General features: G+C 40.7%; 1 protein-coding gene across 1 annotated transcript in view; it reads left to right on the top strand.

Moving 5' to 3' along the window:
- The window catches only part of ADGRG4 (adhesion G protein-coupled receptor G4), a 167,009-nt gene that overhangs the window by 112,860 nt on the left and 33,998 nt on the right, over positions 1-20,151 (top strand). The window contains 4 exon segments of the mRNA XM_007534529.3: positions 8,572-8,706; positions 14,765-14,884; positions 16,659-16,704; positions 19,539-19,642. Of these exon segments, the coding sequence (XP_007534591.1) occupies positions 8,572-8,706; positions 14,765-14,884; positions 16,659-16,704; positions 19,539-19,642 (405 nt within the window).

Genomic DNA, 20,151 nt, shown 5'->3' with positions numbered 1-20,151 from the left:
TTTATATTTGTGTTTGAGAGGTCAGTACTCAAAAGTGGTATAGCTAACTAAATCAAATGGAACTTCTGTTTCTAATTTTTTCAAGGAATCTTCACACTGCTTTCCATAATAACTATGCCGGTATACATTCCCATTCTATTTAAGGGTTCCTTTATGTTCAACATCCTGTCCACCTGTTTTGGGGCTTTGGAGAATAATCAGCCTCACCTTTATGAGGTTATACTTCATTATCGTTTTTATTTACATTTTCCTAATAACAAGAGATAATCATCGTTTGATGTGCCTACTGACCATTTACATATTCTTGTTTAAACACATTTATTTATATGGACAGAGAGAAATTGAGAGAGGAGGGCAGGTAGAGAGGGATTGAGGCAGAGAGGCACCTGCAGCACTGCTTAAACACTTGTGAAGCTTTTCCCCTGCAGGTATATACCGGGGCCTTGAACGTGGATCCATGTGCATGGTACTGTACGCGCAATCAAATGTGCCACCACCCAGCCCCTGCCAACTGCATATCTTCATTGGAGAAGTGTCTATTCATATCCTCTGCCCAAGTTTTAACTGAGTTTTTTTTTCCTCCAGGGTTATTGCTGGGGCTCAGTGACTGCACTACGAATCCACTGCTCCTGGAGGCCATTTTTCCCATTTTGTTGCCCTTGTTGTAGTTGCTACTGTTGTCATAGCTGCTGTTTTTGTTGGATAGGACAGAGAGAAATGGAGAGAGGAAGGGAAGACAGAGAGGAGGAGAGAAATACAGACACCTGCAGACCTGCTTCACCACTTGTGAAGCGACCCCCCTGCACGTGGGGAGCCGGGGCTTGAACCCAGATCCTTTTTTTCTTTAAATATTTCAATTATATAAATATAGATAAAGATTCAGAGAGACAGCCAAGCACTGCTTAGCTCTAGCTTATGGTGGTGCTGGGGATTGAACCTTGGATCTTTTTTTCAATTAATTAATTTATTTATTTATAAAAAGGAGACATTAACAAAGCCATAGGATAAGAGGGGTACAACTCCACACAATTCCCACCACCAGCTCTCTATCCCATTCCCTTCCCTGATAGCTTTCCTGTTCTTTATCCCTCTGGGAGTATGCATCCAAGGTCATTGTGGGATGCAGAAGGTGGAAGGTCTGGCTTCTGTAATTGCTTCCTCAATGAACATGGGCGTTGACATGCCGATCCATACTCCCAGCCTGTCTCTCTCTTTCCCTAGTAGGGTGGGGTCTGGAGAAGTGGAGCACCAGGACACATTGGTGGGGTCATCTGCCCAGGGAAGTTTGGTCGGCATCCTGCTAGCATCTGAAACGTCGTAGCTAAAAAGAGAGTTAACATATAAAGCCAAACAAGTTGTTGACTAATCATGAACCTAAAGGCTAGAGTAGTGCAGATGATGAGTTGGGGGGGGGGGGAGGGAATCTCCGTTCTGTAGATAGCTAATAGGCATATTTAGTTGAATTACAAAGAGCCTGTGGCTATACTAATTTTTTTTTCCCTGAGCCTGGAATCTGATATGCAGGTGGATCCTAGTTATTGTCTGGGGAGATGATGTCATGGCTGGAAAAAGAACCAGAAAGCTGGATCAGGGAAGAGAATAGCTCCCAAATATGGGAAAATATATATAAATATTGTTGACTGTAAATCTCATAAGTTTGATCTAATCTGGGACCCATAGTCAGCTTAGGATCCTATCCTTAGGACCTCTGCATCCCTGTAGATCCGACCTCATATTCTGTGGTCATCAGCAGGAAGATTCCAAGCTGCCCCAATATTAGGACCTATCTTCCTCAGGTGTAGCATAGAATATGTTGTCCAGCCTCCCTTCAGAGAATGGAACATTCTCTACCGTTGTTGGTCCAAGTTGAGGGCAAGGTCCTATGGGGGTCCACAAAGGGGTCTGTTTTGTTGTTCCTGATATAGATGACTGGTAACAATGGAGAGAGAGTTTTATTCGAGGTCTAGGCCCATCATGTCTGTTTGGGAATCTCAGGACTCCCCGAATAGGGCCCCAGTTGAAGGGGTGGCCTGATAGTGACTAAATAGTCGTCGTTAAAGTTTGCTACTCTCTTGCCCTTATTCAGCTTTTCTGCAAAACATTCTAACCACCTACCTGGGTCCTCCTCCAGCATCATGTTCCAGGACCTGAACACCACACCCCCACCCCAGAGTTCTTAACTTTGGTGCAATACACCAAGTCCAGTCCTAGTTCTACTTTGTGTTTTCCCTTCTGTCCTTATTTTTCAACTTCTTTCCATGAATGAGATGATCCCATATTCACCCATCTCTTTCTGGCTGATCTTACTTAACATGATTTCTTCAAACTTCATCCAAAATGAGGTGAATAAGGTGAATTCACTATTTTTAATAGCTGAGTAGTATTCCATTTTCTATACTGGCCACAACTTACTCGTCACTCATCCAGGTTTTAGCTATTACAAATTGTGCTGCTATGAACATAAGTATACACAGATCTTTTTGGAAGGGTGTGTTTGTTTCCTTAGGGTATATTCCCATGAGAAGAATTTCAGTTATAGGACAGGTCAATTTTTAGTCTTCTGAAAGTTCTCCAGACTGCTCTCCATAAGGGCTGAACCAAATTACATTCCCACGAGCAGTGCAGGATGGTTACTTTGCCCCAACCACCTCTCCAGCATTTGTTGTCACTGTTATTTCTGATGTATGGTATTCTCAGAAGGGTAAAGTGGTATCTCATTGTTGCCTTTATTTGCATTTCTCTGTCATATGTTGGTGCTACCAATTGAACCTAGGGCCTCAGGTATCCAAGTTTTACCCACCACCTAGGTCCTCCTTTGCCATCAGGTTCCAAGACCTGAATACTCCCCCTGCCCCAGAGTCCTTTACTTTGGTGCAATGTACCAAATCTAGTCCAAGTTCTGCTTTGTTCAATTTTCTCTTTATTACACATATGAGTGAAACTGTCTGTAGCTGTCTTTTACCTCCTTACTTATTTCACCCAGTGGAATTACCTCCAGTTCCATCTATTTTGTCCCAAATAATACAATAGCATCTTTGTCATTTGCAGAGTAGTAGTAATACTTTGAATATATATTCTATCTGTCAATAGGCATTTAGGTAGAGCTATATATTTTATACTGTGAATAATGCGGCTATGAACATAGAAGTGCAAATGTCCTTTTTAATTAATATTTTCGTATCTTTTGGATATGAACATTTTCTTTTCATGTCCTTTGGATAGGAATCATTTTTCTAGATGATAAGTTATTTCCATTTTTATTTGTTCAGGGATTCTCCACACTGTTTTCCATAGAGGCTACACCAGTTTGCATTTCCACCAACAGTGGGAAGAGCAAGAAGAGATAGGAGGGTTACATGCACTTGAATCAAATCAAAGTGTGTTTTTATACCAGTAATGAAAGGGAAGCAAATCTGGAAAAAAACCAAAGGAAACCAGGCACTGTTGTCTTAGCTGACAGACAAAACAAAAAAAAGGAAAGACACTCAAAAGTTGTGATAAGTGTAGCGGTAACTTAGAAAGTGAAGGCAGGACTACTGAAAAAATGCGGGAAGATTAGATACAGATATGGAGAGATAGAGATAGCGATAGAGATAGGGATAAAGATAAAGATGGATAGTTATAGAATCAGCCCATATCAGTGGCCTTGGGAGAACTACTGTAGTTTTCAATGGAGGGAATGGGGACACAGGACTCTGGTGGTGGGAACAGTATCGAATGGAATTATACTGCATATTATCTTACAATTTTATGAATCACTAATAAAAAAACCAAATTAAACAGAGTTCCTTTTAGCCCACCTATTTGCCAATTGTTGCTTCCGCTTTTTGCGGTAGGTCATTCTCACTGGTGTAAGGTGGTAGTTAGGTAATGTTTGTTATTTGTTTGTTTGTTTGTTGTTGTTTGTTTGATCTTGATTCCGTCATTCCAGTCAGTCTATTTTATTTAATCAAGACTTGTTTCATGTTTTACTTTATTATCAGCATTGGTATTTCCCACACTTGAAAAACTCAGTGTTTTGTGTACACTTGAGAAAATGACATATTCTATCATAGTTGGACATATTATTCTAGAAATATCCACTAAGTCTCAAACTGGTTGAAAATGTTCTTCAGTCATTTCTTGATGGGTATTAAAATCTCTAATTCTAGTTATCGAATGTTCTATTTTTCTCTTTAACCTCCTCAGTCTGTTTGGTGTAGACTCTGCTATTAAGTTAACAGACATTTGTGTTGCTCTACTTCCTAACACTAAATCTAATCATAACCCACTTATCACAATGGATAAAATCCTCTTTGGGGCTGGAGGAATAGCTCACAGGGTAGGGTGCCTGTCTTGCCGTAAGTGCAGCCCTGGAACCACCTGGGGGTGTCATGGCACTAGGACAGCTATGGTGTACTGGCATCTCTCTGTGAGTTTCTTTGTCAGAATGAAATAAAGTAGCCCAGGTGTGGTGAAATCATGCATGTGTGAGGCACTGGAAGAGGGGGAGGGGTGGCAGGAGAGGAGACTACAGCAAAGGCGCTTCATTCATGTGGTGGGAGCCCAACTCCAACCTGAGTTGAACACATGGCAGAGCAGTACTGTCCAGGTGAGCTATTTGGCCAGCTCTTGCCTAAATATTTATCACTTTAAGTATAAAAGTGCATCTCTGCACCTCTTCCTTGTTGTTTTCGCCGGGCTATGTTGTTTTCGCCAGGCTGGCTTCACGGGCGGGTAACAGACGACCAGGGACTCATGGTTGAGCTGTAGGCAGTATCTCTTTATTCATGCAGGACGCAGCACAATCTAAACTGAGCTAAGCTAAACTCAAGGTACCCTAAAACTCACAATGCTATCTTTATATATACTTGCCAAGTAGGGTGGAAACAGGATGTGACATAGAGAGGGTGGAGAGAAAAGTGACTGGTGAAAATCAGAGTGTGACAAGGAGGGGGCGGAGCAGGCGAGAATCCTATCACTGAACCACCAATGCCCTGGAGGGAGGGTGGTGCTTGTTAACAGTGGTTATGTAAATAGAATGCAGTGGTTATGTAAATAGAATAGTGTTAAGCAGGGGGGATTTAAACCAAATGAAACAGAAGGGGTCTCATGCATACCAACACTTCCTGAAGGTCAGCATTGTGTCTATTTAATATTAATATTTCTAGGGCTAGGCAGCAGTGCACGTGGTTAAATGCACACACTGCAGTGTGCAAGGACCTGGGTTCAAGCCCCTGGTCCCCACCTGGAGGGGGAAAGCTTCCTGAATGGTGAAGCAGGGCTGCAGGGTCTGTCTATCTCTCTATATATCTCCCCCCTCCTCAATTTCTCTCTTCCTCTATCTAATACTAAATAAATAAAATAAAATAAAAAGAAATTGAAGCCCTGCCTCATTATCATATACAAATATTAACTGAAAGTGGTACAAAACTTAGAGTTAAAACTTCAGCTAAAATCTTAAAATTCTTAGAAGAAAACTGATGGTGCTATAAGCAGATATCAATAGTAACATTTCCCTTCAACTTGTGTGAATTTTATTTATTTATTATTTATTTATCTATTTTGGATAGAGACAGGGAAATTGAGAGGATAGGGTGAGATTAGGGGAGAGAGAGAGAGGAGTCCAAGAGACCTGTGGCACTGTTTAACCACTTGTGAAACTTCTCCCCTGCAGGTGGGCCATGGTAACCTGTGCACTCAACCAGGTGTGCCACCACCTGGCCCTGTGTGAATTTTCTTGGTTGTCATTTATCTGGAAATGTCTTTATTCTTATTCATTATGATTATTTTTTATTTATAATATAATTCTGAATTGTTAGAGATTCCTCTTTCCCCAACATTTTAGATTCTCTCTCTCTCTCCCCCCCCCTTGCTCTCTCTCTCTCCTTCCTTTCAAGTGGCTACCAGGCACTTGAACCCTGGTTCTCACACATGGTACAATGTCCACTCTACCAGGTGTGCCACCTTCTCATGCCTGTTCCACTCACTTTTGGCCTCCAGATTTTCTAAAAAGAAATCAGTAATCAGTAACCATTGGAGTTTTTGATTCTCGTTATATAAAGTGTCATTTTTCTCTGATTGCTATCATTTTTATTGAAGTTTTGACTATTATGAACCTAGGCATATTTTTCTTTGTGTTTATCCTGTTTGAGGTTTGCTGAGCTTCTTGAGTCTGTAAATTTTTATATTTTATCAAATCTGGGAAGATTTTCACCATTCTTTCTTCACATGTGAATTCTTCTCTATTCTTTCTTGTCTCCTTTTGGGACTCTAATTACAGATCCAGGAAGTTTTTTATGCCACTCCATAGACCCCTGAAACTGCCCGTGCTTCTGATTACTTTGGACTGTTCTTCTGAGAGCATCATTTTTATTAATTTCTATTCAAATTTATTAACCTCTGCCATCTTCATGTTATTATCAACTCTACCTACTTCTATTTCCCTGTATATCTTCTTTGTATTAAGTCAGACATATTTTCTTTCCAATTTTCAATAGTTATGCCAGCTATATTAAAGCCTTTGTGCAGAGATCAAAGAGATAGCAAAACCGGTAAGGTGTCAGCCTTACCATGTGTGACGCCTAGGTTTGAGCCCTGACACCACATGGAAATGTCACATGACTGTGGGGGGGGAGCAGCTCTGCTGCTGTGGTGTGTTTCTCTGTGTATCTGAATGAAAATCTTCAAAATTTTGTGCACTAAGTCCTGGTAATCTCAAGGTTGATCTTTTTTTTTTTTTTTCCTCATTTGGAAATGGGTCACATTTGTTCTTTCTTCACATACTGTGCCATTGGGGATTATGATCTGGGTATTCTGACTGTGGTATGGAGATTCTGGATCATATTATACTCTTGTGAAGACTATTGGTGTTTGTGATAAAAGGCAATTAACTTGGCTGAAATCAAACTGGAAGTTCCACCCTTTAGATGGTAGCTCCCGTATCAGGTAAGCTCCGTTATTCTTAGTTGGAGTCTATCCTGCGCATACAATGATTCAAACATCAGGTAGGGCTTATACCTGGAATTTTGGGTCCCTCTCTCTAGCACCCTTCTTTCCAGGATTCTCCCCAACTTTGCAAAGCAGTAGCTACCTTGACCTTTGTTTCTGTGTATCAGGACACGAGTGCCGATTTGCTATTAGAATTTTCAGTCTTCCTCACAGCATTTATTTTAGCCTGCCACTAGGCTAAATGTTGCAGGAGCAGCTAATTCATCTTGTGATCTTACCTTTGTTGAAGTGCCCACTCTCCTCTGCCTGCTTTTGTTCATGTTCCAGTGCCTTCAAGTCATGGCTATATTATATTGTTATGATTTACAGGAGAGCCAAATCCATTAGGAGTCCTCCAGTTATATTGGAAGCAGATATTGACCTGCTGTGGCACTTTGGATACATGTTTTTTTTTTCATAAACTTTGGTTGAAATTCAGTTTACCACCCCTAATCATATTCTTGGTTCCAAACTGTTCTTATAGTGATTAAATCATAACTTTCCATGATACTTAATTGCCTTGGCAGAGTTCATTTGTACCAGTAAGACAGTCATACGACTTTTTGAGCTACAGGTCATTTTCTAAAGATGCATTTGCATGTATGTGTGTGTGTGTGTGTGTGTGTGTGTGTGTGTTGGATTTTAAAGAGAGGAGGAGGGGAGTGGTCAGAGGACTAGTTATTTCTAAACCTAGAACATTAACAAGTCCTGTGCTCTACTGCTGAGTTATCTCTCTGACCTACAAATCACTTTTTGAAATATTATGTTTTCATCTCATAGCATACTAGACTTAGAAGCAAAAGGTCCCATATTCAATCCCCCACCGCCAATATCCAGAGCTGAGTAATGCTCTCCTCAAAATAATAAGTAAATAGAAACAAAAGAAAGAAGACATGTAAGGTAGTTCATATATGCCTTGTTTCACCCAGAGAATCCAAGTTTACAACTATGACCCCAGAATAATCATTAGTAAACCCCCTTTCACTCTCAGAAATGTTCCAGTACTCATCAGGTATGCCAATAATATCAGCAAGTTCTTCTACTAGTGAGTCACTAACTGAAGTACTAAGGTCTAATGCCTTGCTTTCCTGCCCCACTTTTTAACAAAAGCATTACTCAATAAACTATGAGGTAAGTACCTAAAGCCATTGTATTATTTTCCCCTCTCTCAGAGCTATCTGGGAGAAAATAGCCTACTTTAGGAGACTTGTCTTCATTTCTGAAACTCATGGAAAATCACCTATTTAGTCATCCCCCTTTCCACTTCTCTGAATACCCAAGTGAAAGCAGAGGAAAGACAGAGAAAGTCAGACATAGGATTATTAAGTAAGAGTGTGTGTGTGTGTGTGTGTGTGTGTAACTTAGCCTGTGACTATCATTTTGTGTGTCAGTATGCATGTATATGTATGTGCTTATGTGATTGTGCATGCGTGTTTGAGTAGGTGTGTGTAAAAGGTTGAGTACAGCTCATGGATCCAGTCTCCACCCTTCAGCCCCCCACATGTAACTCCCCAACTGAGGCTGGGACTTGGGTAGGAGGGGGGATGGACCTACATTGATAAGTAATGACCCACTTTTCTTTGTCCTGGTTTTCCTTGGCAGATTTTCCTAGGTGACATCCCTTTGGGAAAGGTTTTGGCTTCCATTTATTTACCTAAATCATTGAGGGAAAGAATTCCTCTTAGCAACTTACCAACCATCTTGTTCAATTTCTTTGGCCAAACTTCACTCTTCAAGGTAAGTCCTTGCTTCTCGCAACTGTCATGGGTTGATACATGGTGACTCACTGTAATTATGAACTCTTGGTATTTTCATGATGTTCTATTTATTTTAGAATATGCTGTCTCCATTTCTTCTACAAGTCTCTCAGCATAACCCCTGGCCTTCAACATGAATCAACATTTACTTTAATTATTCTCCATAATTTTTAATTTTCAGAGTTTCTCAGCTATGAGAGGGAAATTAAGGGTTTTCTGGGAACCAAACAGAGGTCTCAAGATGTTTTACAATCAGAAAAGAACATGGAGTACTCTTGATAAAATGGCATTTTGACAAGTCAACTCTTTCCTCCCATATCTCCCCCTGTTTTCTCAAAGTCAGCACGACTACTCTTTTGGGCTAATTTTGATGAAACAGAGTGGTGTCTAGAAATACCCTTGCCTATAGACATTTGTTTCTCCTTCCTATCACCTTCACAGAAACTTCTGAGAATTCCAGTGCTTAGCCACTGTTAAAACCGAGAGGTAGTACAGTGTAGAAGTTAGGATCATGGACCACAGACTCTGTGGCCAGATTGGCAGTGTAGAAAGTTGGCTATGCAAGAAAAGGAGAGGAGAGGATGACTTTGTCACCATCTACCTGTGTGTGCTTGAGCAAGCTCTTCAAGCTCCATGTCTCTGTTTCTTCTTATGTAAGGCCAGGAATGTTAAAAGATTAAAGGAGCCAAAGTCTAGAAAGTGCTAAGAGTGTTATCCAACACAAAGTAAGTACCATGCTTGTATTGCTATTATGAGTTACCTATCTTGGAAGCTTTCCTAACAAAAGACCCATTCCTTCATGCCACTATGTCCCACTGAGCCGCTGGGAAAACAACAGCTTTCTGAAAATTTTTGTTTATGGCCACTATTAATCGTTAATACTTATATACTTTTCATTAGAAAACTGAGACTAAAGAGTGTTATATCATGTAATACATATTTCCGTTTTCCCAACCAAATCTAAGTGTTGAAATTCTAACCCCCATGGGTCAAGTCCACAAAGACTGAGTTAAGTGCTCTTCTAAAAGAGACCCTAGAGAGCTTAGTTGACTCTTAGTGAGGACATATCAAGAAGACATTTTCTGTGAGACAGAATGCAGAACTTTACTAGAACCCAACCATCTGGGCATGCTGCTATTGGACTTCCAGTGTCCAGATTTGTGAAAAATCACTTCCTATTGTTTAGAAGCTAACCAGTTTACAGTATTTTGTTGTATCAGGCTGAAGAAACTAAGACAACAAGGTTAAGTTAATTGTCCATGATCTCACAGTTAGGAAGTAGCATAGCTTGGAATCACATCCGGGCTGTCAGACTCCAACCTTTAAATATTGGAGAGGTCAGTATATTAACTTGACCAAGTATGTTTGTATTTTCTAAAGAGGTTACCTGAAGGAATGCTTTTCTAACGGTCAAAAATTCACAGAATAATTGGCAAGAGGAGGCTGTACTGAATGAACGTAAATATACTTTGTATTTTTGCCACATACCTACTCAATATACCACGTGATCTCCAGCTGAGACTATAGACCATTTCATTCTTTTGGAGTTCTCTAGTCATTCCCTTCTCTAGCTCCCTAAATACAATAATTCTGGTTGGAGTGAGCTCAAAGCCTAGCCTGTCAGGAGTTTATGAGTCCTTGCTCTCTCCTCCAAACCACTTGCCTATATATCTATAAATCAAAATCTCTATCTACTTTTTTTTAACAGCTAGTATTTATTGAAAACTTGCTAATAAGTGATCCAGAATTTTTTTCCACATATATGTTCTAAGTACACACACACACACACACACACACACACACACACACACACACATATATATATATATATATATATATATATATATATATATATATATATATATAGAGAGAGAGAGAGAGAGAGAGAGAGAGAGAGAGAGATGGGGCCATGAATTCCTTGGCTAGGGCTGCCATTTCACAGTTTGGGGAACTTAATCAAGAGAAATCCATTCCCTTGTGATTCTAGTGGCTAGACATCTGAGATTACCTGCTTGTATTTCTCTCTCTTTTTTAGTTTTACTTTATTTGTTGGGATTAATGATCTAACCTGCTTGCATTCTTAGCTGACACAAACTGCCTACTTCTTAGATTGGCTTCCCCATGTTGGTTGTGGCAAATGCTATTTTCCAGACAAACTTCATTTTCATGGTACCCTATACAGGACTCTGCACTGAACATATTTTCAGCATATCCTCTCTTTTTAATAGAAAAGAATTAGGTTGGACCCAGGACAAGCCAGTTAATGAATAAAATTTTTAATAAAACCTGACAATGTGATTCATAGCATTTGCTAGGCTTGTCATTTCTCTACATCATCTGAGGTGCCTTTATTTTGGTCTTCATCTTATTCCTTTCTGCATAGGGCTGTGCTTGTCTCATAAAATAGAAAATAAACTTGTTTTGCATCAATTCCACACATAATAAGTGATTTTTATTCACTAACATCTCCCACTGGAAGAGATTAAAGATCTCCGCCAAAATTAGCCCATAGACGTCATAGTTCTAGATGAGGAACTAGCCATCAAACTCAGTGATAGAAAGACCCTCACAACTCATCCTATCCCATCTCCTCATTTCACCAATGAGGACATTGAGACCCAGAGAGGGGAAGGGACCTGCTGGAAGTGACACAAATTAGTCACTTATTCATGCAGTTATTCATTCAGTCAGCAAACACATATTGAATTCCGACTGTGTGTCTGTCTCATGTGGTGCTGAAGGCTGGGGATGCAATGGTGAACATGAAAGAACTGTCTGTTCTTAGGGAACCTGATGGGGGAAACAGTCTGATGGAGAAGAACAGAGTTTCCAGCACTGAGGGGGCCGACATGAGGTGGGCTTGAGGGGGGGCAAGAATTCTTACAGCAGATGCCACCCTTCAACTATCTCCCCAACTCTGAATCCTGAGTCTCACAGCCTTGCTGTCACGTTATTTCCTTTACTATCTTTTGATCGAAATCTTAACTATCATTACAAAATATCACCTTAGAAACTGTTGATAGGACACCACTCTTGTAGAACATGTCCATCCCCCTTTGCTCTCTGTTAGCAGCAGTTCTCTGGGAAAGGGAAAGATCATTTGGGCAAGTACCATATGGCACAGGAGACTCTGGGAGCATAGAGGCGTGCATTGCCGTCTGGGAGAACGGAAAAGGCCTAGTTTAAGAAAGGCATCAGCTGAGGTTGAATGAGAGCTGAAAGATAAACAAGGCTGAGGAGAGGGAGGAGGAGTGTTCCAGACAAACAGAAACCTCTTCTATAAAGATTCAAAGGTGGAGTATGTAAAGTTGGAACCTCAAAAACAAATGGTGGAGTTGAGTGCATATTGATCTTGCTCCTTTTCCTAGTCAGCCTCCATGGTGAAGCAGGACAAATGAACTCAAGATAACAGGTTGATTGAGTCCTGATCCAGTGTTCTTCCTCCATTGGCTTTCCCACTATAGAGAACTGTATTTCTTAGTCTAACTAGGTAGTATTGTTAGAGATTATTTGATCCACTTTCTTTCTTTTTTTTTTTTTTTTTTATTGTCTCCAGGGTTATCGCTGGGGCTCGGTGCCTGCACAACTAATCTAGGACTCTGGGCTGTGGCCATTTTGTCCCCTATTTTTATTTGACAGGACAGACAGAAATTGAGAGGGGTGGGGGCATAGAAAGAGAGACATCTGCAGGCCTGCTTCACTGCTAGTGAAGCAGACCCCCTGCATATGGGGAAGCGGGGCTCAAACTCAGGTCCTTGCTTATGGTTATATGTGTGCTTAACCGGGTGCAGCACTGCCTGGACCCATGATCCACTTTCTGTCACTTCCATAGTGCCACAGGGAGATAAAGAATCTTCTGAGGAAGAGGACTTAGGCCGGCACTTGGTCTTTCTACAATCAGCCCATGTCTTTCCCACTACTCCTTGCAGCAGGTTTACCTCAACATCAGGCCACTCCTAGAGGACTTACTCAGGGAAGGGGGTGCCTGACCATTAGGCTGGCTTTGGATGAACGGGTTGAGTTAGGAACAGGAAGTGAGCAACTTCCTGGTGGAGCTCCAGGCTACATTCACAATTACTCACTTCTCACTGTCTATAAGGCTCAGGTGAGGGTAGCAAGTGGGGCCATTCACTGTTCCTTTAGAAATATGAGGACTTGGCATCTTCTACAAGTGTCCCAGCAGGTTCCACTTGGGCCACTGTCTGGCCTCATCTCCCTTAATGTTTCTTGGCAAGTCCTCACAGGGTTTTCATACTCACTTCCCCAGTCTTGCTCCTGTCCATCTTTTTGTCTTCTTCATACATGCCCTAGAAGGTACAATGTCCCAGATGGTTCACCTTCTAGAGTCTTGAACTATGACATCTCAATTATGTTAACTAGTGAGCTATACCTCTCAACAGCTACATACAAGTTCTTTTCCTTTAAGATTGGGCAGTGGAGCACCTGGTAGAATACATATGTAATCATGCAAGAAGACTTAAGGATCCCGGTTCGAGCCCCCACTCCCCACCTGCAGGGGAGTCGCTTCACAGGTGGTGAAGCAGGTCTGCAAGTGTCTATCTTTCTCTCCCCCTCTCCGTCTTCCCCTCCTCTCTCCATTTCTCTCTGTCCTATCCAACAACAATGACCGCAATAATAACTACAACAGTAAAACAAGGGCAACAAAAGGGAATAAATAAATAAATATATTTTAAAAATTAAAAAAAAACTTTAAAAAATCATGCAAGAAGACCCAGGTTCAAGCCCCTGGTCCTCACTTGCAGGGCCGAAGTTCCACAAGTAGTGGAACAGTGCTACAGGTGTCCCTCCTTCTCTCTGTCTTTCTTTCTCTTGCTCTCTCCTTAGCTGCCTCTCACTCTCTATAAGAAAAAAGTCCTTTCCTTTGAACCAAATTTTATTAAACAGCCCTGCCTTGTCATCAAAGCTGTGTGATCTTTGCCTATGTTTTGAGCCTCTCTGAGTCTAAGTTTATCTGAAGAAAAAAAAAAAGCCTACCTGTTTAAAATGATGAAGACATCCCCTTAGCTTCATCTTGGGAGGGGCTAGAAAGCATTATGTCCAGTAAGATAAGCCAAAACCAGGAGAGTTAATACCAGACAATTTCACTTATAGGTGAAATTTAAAAAAAGAAAAAACAGAGACAGAGAGGAAAAATACAAAGTGAAACTTGGACTGGGTGGGGTGTACTACACCAAAGCAAAAGACTCTGAGGAAGGACAGATGGGGTGTGGGGGGGAGAGAACCTTGGGGTCTTGAAATATGACGAGAAAACCAGTCTAAGTTGGGGGTAGGTGTGTTCTTCAGACACCTACCACTGGGAGATGAGAAGCTGTACCCATGTGTCAACAATCATACTGTGAAAACATTTACCCCATAATAAGATGGGGGGGGGGAATGCCTACGTTGTTTATGTGAGCACTGAAGGTAGTGTACATACAAAGCACTCAACAGAGTAACAGGCTCACTGAAGGCACAGGATAAAGTGCCTGCTGTGTGCAAGAGCATCTGTAGGACAGCAGGGCATACCATGCCTAGACTGTGTCCAGGGAGGGGCTGACAGTCCTTAGAATTGGATGTCTACGGGCATACTTACATCTCCAGAGAGGGTGAAATAAGAAGTGGCTTATAACTAACCCATGATGGACTGAGGTTCCATATGAGGAAGGGTCCCCAAACAGTAAATGAAGGTACTTGAGGATTAGGACTGGGGTCAGCTGTGAATTCTCAGGGTATGGACAGTGATCAATGTAGGGAATCATTTTATTTTGTGGCTGGTGCAAAACTTAGTAGCAGGTGCAAAAATCAATGCTTGTTGGGTAGCTATTTTAATGTATAAGGATTAACGAACAGTTTGGGCTTGTATATAATTGAGACCTTATGTGAAGACAGGATACCTACAGATCTCTTTTTAGCTTGGAATTGCTTCCCATATTTCTGTACCTGATGCTGTGTGGTACTTCAGAATTCTAGCTTGATTAACTTGTAAGGAATTTGAAATTTAAGACCTGAACTCCTCTTTCTATGTGCCTCACCCACAGATTAAAAATGTCCCCAAAGCATTAACCACCTATGTTGTGAGTGCCAGCATTTCCAACTTGTCCATTCAAAACCTGGATGACCCAGTGGTGATTACTCTGCAGCATATTGAAGGAAACCGGGTAACATCTCCACCTTCATCTCTGAATAGCAAAACCTCCAAATAACCCCTCCCTGATTTTCTTGTTAAAAATAATTGGCTAGTTTACAGAGGTGATTCAAAGGCCTAATGAAGATTGCTCCATTCCAGGTAACAGAGATGTGCTGTAATTGGGACCTTCTGGAAAGAATGCTTTTTTCCCTAAAGAGATAGCTAATGGTGAAGTTCTTGCGCTGTGACAGATTGGCAGGGGAGTGCTTGGGGGGAGCGTGGATCTTCTGGCTATCCCACCATGCTAAGTGGTTTTTTAAATTCCATTTTGTATTTGAGTGAGGCAAACAACTTAATTTCAAGTCATCAAATATTTTTCATCATTTGAATTTCCATGCAGAACACTGAAATGTGTATTAATTATCACCAGAGGATCAAAACCATAGTCATATGGCATAGCATAAGGTACATTTTATTAAATGATCAAATTTAGCCGCAGTAAAAGAATGAACTACTCTCCCATTCTTTGATGTAAATGTTTGTCCAGTATGAAGTCTTTAGAGCTTCCCTTCTTCCCAATCTAAAAGACCATATGGTACAGCATATTTTTTCACAGGTCTTACTTCTAGCAAGGAAGGAGGAAGAGTGGGAGAGGGGGTAAAAATAAACAGATACTAAATGAAATATGTTAGATGGATGAGCTCTCTCAATTTGGGCCAGGGCCATAGCTCTCTAAGCATTTCTCCCAGTAACCAATTTCTTGTTGTTGTCACTTCCTTGGAGATTGTAGGAGTTGGTGAAACCTCACAGATGCTCACTGGGCCTAATGAGTAAGCAGTTCAATCTTGTATCCTTAGGGCTTGCTCTCAGCTGTGAGCTCCACGTTCCAAAATTCCACAAGGATATTCTCTGTATCAGGCCCTCACTGTCCATCCGTGTACCAGGAAAGCGTGGCAAATTTCTGTCTTACCAAATATTCTATCTATCTATCTATCTATCTATCTATCTATCTATCTATCTATCTATCTATCTATCTATCTTATCTATCTATCAATTGCCTAGAGATAGAAACCAAGGGGGAAGGGAGAGGTGGGTAGAGAAAAAGAGAGATACCTGCAGCACTGCTTCAGCACTTAGAAAGATTGCTCCTGCAGAAAGGTACTAGGGACTTGAACACTGGTCCTTGTGCATGACAATGTATGCATTCTACTGAGTGTGTCGCTACCTGGCCCATAAAAATATTCTTTAAAAAATAGTATTATTGACATACAACATTTCAGGAGTACATTGCACCCACCACACCACCAGAATTCCTGTGCCCCTCCACCTATCTTTCCCTTTGGCCCTGCCCCATTCCTTCTGATAACCATAGATTTCATAAAGTCTTAGAAAATGTCTGATTTAATTTTTGAAAGTTAGTTTGCCATATCCCACCCATTTTGTCCCAAACAATGCAATGACATCTTTTTAATGGCATAGTAGTATTCCACTGAATATATATCCCATAACTTCTTCATCCAGTCATCTGTTGATGAGTATTTTAGGTTGCTTCCATGTTTTTCTTACCCAGTAATTATTATAGATACACATAGCAGGTCACCATTCAGAAACAAGTTTTTTTTTTCATTTGTGGACATAGTCAGGGTTAGTCTTAGAAACCAATTCATAAAAGGCTCAACTATGTATGTGTATGTATGTCCAATGCTGGAAAAGATATTGCTTCAGAAAGAAGCAGTGATTTGTAGTTGTCATTGTGCGGTATTGTCACAAACAGTGTTTACCTCTGGTTTTGCTTTCTTTTCTAGAATTATGATCAAATTCACTGTGCCTTTTGGGACTTTGAGAGTAACAGTAAGTATTTTTTCCTTTCTCTTTGGCTCTCTATGAGACTTCACACCACAACTTTTTCCTATTTAGCAGTATGATAGGGGAAGTAATTGTACTGAAGCTACCATTTTATCAAACCCTCCAGAGAATACTAAATGACCAAGGTACAAGCTTTGACTCTTATTTTATTAGTGATTTAATATTGATTTAAAAAATTACCTGATAACAGGTGTACAACTCCACACTGTTCCCAGCACCAGAGTTCTGAATCCCTAATTCCTCCATTGGAAGCAACATTTCTATAACTGTCTATACTTGTATATATTTACCCTTTTTTTGTCCAATGGTACCATCTTCTCTTCCTTTCCAAGTCACATATACACCTATTACTACATCCAAATGTCCCTCCCTTTTTCCTCTTCTCTCTTCAGGTCCTGATGGAGTTGGAGTTCAGAGCCCTATGATCATCTTCCCCTATCATTTCTCCCCCACTGGGAGTACGGATTAAAATTATTTTGGGGGTACAGAAGGAGGGAATTTTGGCTTTCGTAATTGATTCTCCTCTGGACATTGGTATTGGAAGGTCACATCATACCCCTAGCCTGCTTTTATCTTCTTCTAGTAGGGTGGGGCTCTAGAGAGGTGAGGTTCCAGGACACATTGGTGAGGTCATCTGCCCAGAGAAATCAGGATGGACTCATGATAGCATCTGCAACTTGGTGGCTCAAAGGCAGCAAGATATAAAATGGGACAAAATGATTAATGAAGAGGAATTTAAAAAGTAGGTACAGAGCAGATGAGAGCAGGGATATTAGGGTGAAAAGAAGCTAGGAAGTCCATTTTAGGTATGTTCCTAGGGGTCCATTACTATCGTAGTTTTTGCTTGAGTTTGATAGCTAACATGGAGTTGGACAAAAATTTTGTCTGAGAAGATTGTGTCTGAGTATAAAAAAAGGGCTAGAAGGTTGGACTAGGGCAGAGAATAGCTCCCATTCTTTAAATAATATATGAATAAAATTAACTGTTTAACCCCACTCACCTGACCCAGGGTCACTTACATATTTATATTTAGCACAGGAGCCTGTGTAACCTCTGAGTCCCTGTCAGTCTGAGCTCACAGTTCATAACCACATTTGGGGACATTCCAGGCTGCACTCATTTCAGGACCAGTCTTTCTTGAGTGGCAGAGTAGGATGCCAGGGCCTCTCTTCAGAGACTGGAGCAGTACCTACCATTGCTGCTTTATGGTGAGCGCAAGGTTCTGGGGAGGCCTGCATGAGGGCTTATGATAATGTTCCTGGTAGAAGTGACCAGTGATCCTTCCATATTTTGCACCCCATAATGACCCTGAATCCATACTCCCGGAGAGATAAAGAATAGGGAAGCTATCAGGGGAGGGGATGGGATATGGAGTTCTGGTGGTGGGAACTGTTTGGCGTTGTACCCTTCTTAATCCATGGTTTTTGTCAGTGTTTCCTTTTATGAATCATGTTAAGTGAGATCAGCCAGAAAGGAAAGGATGACTATGGGATGGTCTCACTCATGGACAGAAGTTGAGAAATAAGGACAGAAAGGGGAAACACAAAGTAGAACTTGGATTGGGTTTGGTATATTGTATGAAAGGAAAAGACTCTGGGGGGTTGTGGGGAGAGGCTTTCAGGTCCTGGAGCATGATGTTGGAGGAGGACCTAGGCCGGGAGTGAGTGTTTTGCAGAAAAATTGAGAAATTTTACCCATGTATGAACAACTGTATTTACTATAATCATTAATCCCCCCCAAAAAATTGTATAGGTCATTGGGGACAGTAAGAGAAAGGTATAGGGATAACTAAGTGAGTTTTTCCTAGGCTTTTCATCTCCATCAGAATCTCTAGGGATATCACCAGGTTTCAGAGAACTCCCACAAAGATTTAGTTTCCCCTGGAATGGCAGGAGTAGTCATGTGGTGAGTTGTTCTAGCTATAGCAACTCTTCTGGAGGCAATTTTTTCATGTCTTTGACACCTTGGAAAGAAAGGCAAAGTCTCTTCTTGACGGTTTTCTATAGCAGAGATTCTTTTCTGGTCCCTAGAAATTATCCCAGGATAAAATTCCTATGGAGTGAGCTTTGTCCTCCCACTCCATTTAAATCAGTTGATGTGGATTCTTTAATGTCATGAACACAGAGCCTTCAGAATCTATAGAGTTGTCTAGAATGGACAAACCTTTGACACTTAGCTGCTTGCCCAAGGATAACTTATCTGGTCTAGTGATACCCTGGAAGACCTATTCTAAATCTGATTTAGTTCCTAAGATCTACAGGTTATAGAAGTATATGAACTGGTTCTAGAATCCTGACTATGCTGAGGAGTGAGAAACTAGTCAGTTGTCAAGTAGACCAGAGTTAAAGAGTGCCAAACTATGGTCAGACACAGAGCACGTGAGCTTGTTTGGATTCTGGATTTCAGATGTTAATTTCAGCCTCACAGAGTAGATGTTCAAGTAGTATTTTGTTACATATCTCAGTGTCCTTCAAAATATTCTCACCTATTTATTAATAAAACAGGTTTCAGTCTGTCACTCCAGCATGCTGACAGGACTGTTATTCATGATTACAATATGTCCTAGTATGTAGAGGTAGGGTACAAGAATAGGGAAAGTGAGAGTCAATGAAGTTGTGACATTTACAAAGACCCCTCCCCTGAAAAGCCAATTTAGCCTATTAGACTTAATTTAATTTCAGTATTCAATCACACCTCTATCTTACTGCATTAACAAACAATACTAATTATAACACACGTTTGAAGGATGCCTATAATGAACAGTTAAACATTTCTAAGAAAAACAAAATTGCTTTGAAGTTTCCTTCTGTCTTCTACAGATGGGCAAGGTGGATGGAATTCATCTGGCTGTAAAGTAAAGGAAACAAATGTAAATTACACAATCTGTCATTGTGACCACCTCACTCATTTTGGAGTCTTAATGGTGAGTTGTCTATTAATCACTTGTTTGTAGAATTCTGACAGCTTTTTATTAAGGTACAGACCAGGAATATTTATGTGAACTAAGCTTTGGAAAGGTTCTTGAAAATGGGGGAAATGCTCACTTTATTTATCCAAAGTAGACCAGATTGAAATAAATATTTAATTTTCTCCATATGAAATTAACATCTGCCACTCTAAACTCCAACATTACCAAAATGGTTTCTATGGTTCCTCTCCCCAAAGATCACCATCTTTAACCCTTTAATCTTTAGGATTGTTCTCTTGTGTATATATTAATATATTTGTTTAATAAAACAGGATCCAGTTATTTTTATAGCTGTATTTGTTTTTAGTTTATAAGCCTATAAGTTTTTTGAAGTACAATTTCCACCTCCTTGAAATGCATCACTCCACCCACAACCCCCAAAAAACACCAATATCACCCCACCAAAGTCCACTGGGCCACCTCTCTCCCTATGTCTGCCCTAACTCTTTGTTAACCTCACTTCT

This window comes from Erinaceus europaeus, chromosome X (genome assembly GCF_950295315.1).
Source record: "Erinaceus europaeus chromosome X, mEriEur2.1, whole genome shotgun sequence".
Lineage (NCBI taxonomy): Eukaryota > Metazoa > Chordata > Mammalia > Eulipotyphla > Erinaceidae > Erinaceus > Erinaceus europaeus.
This window is presented reverse-complemented; position numbering and strand designations above follow the sequence as displayed.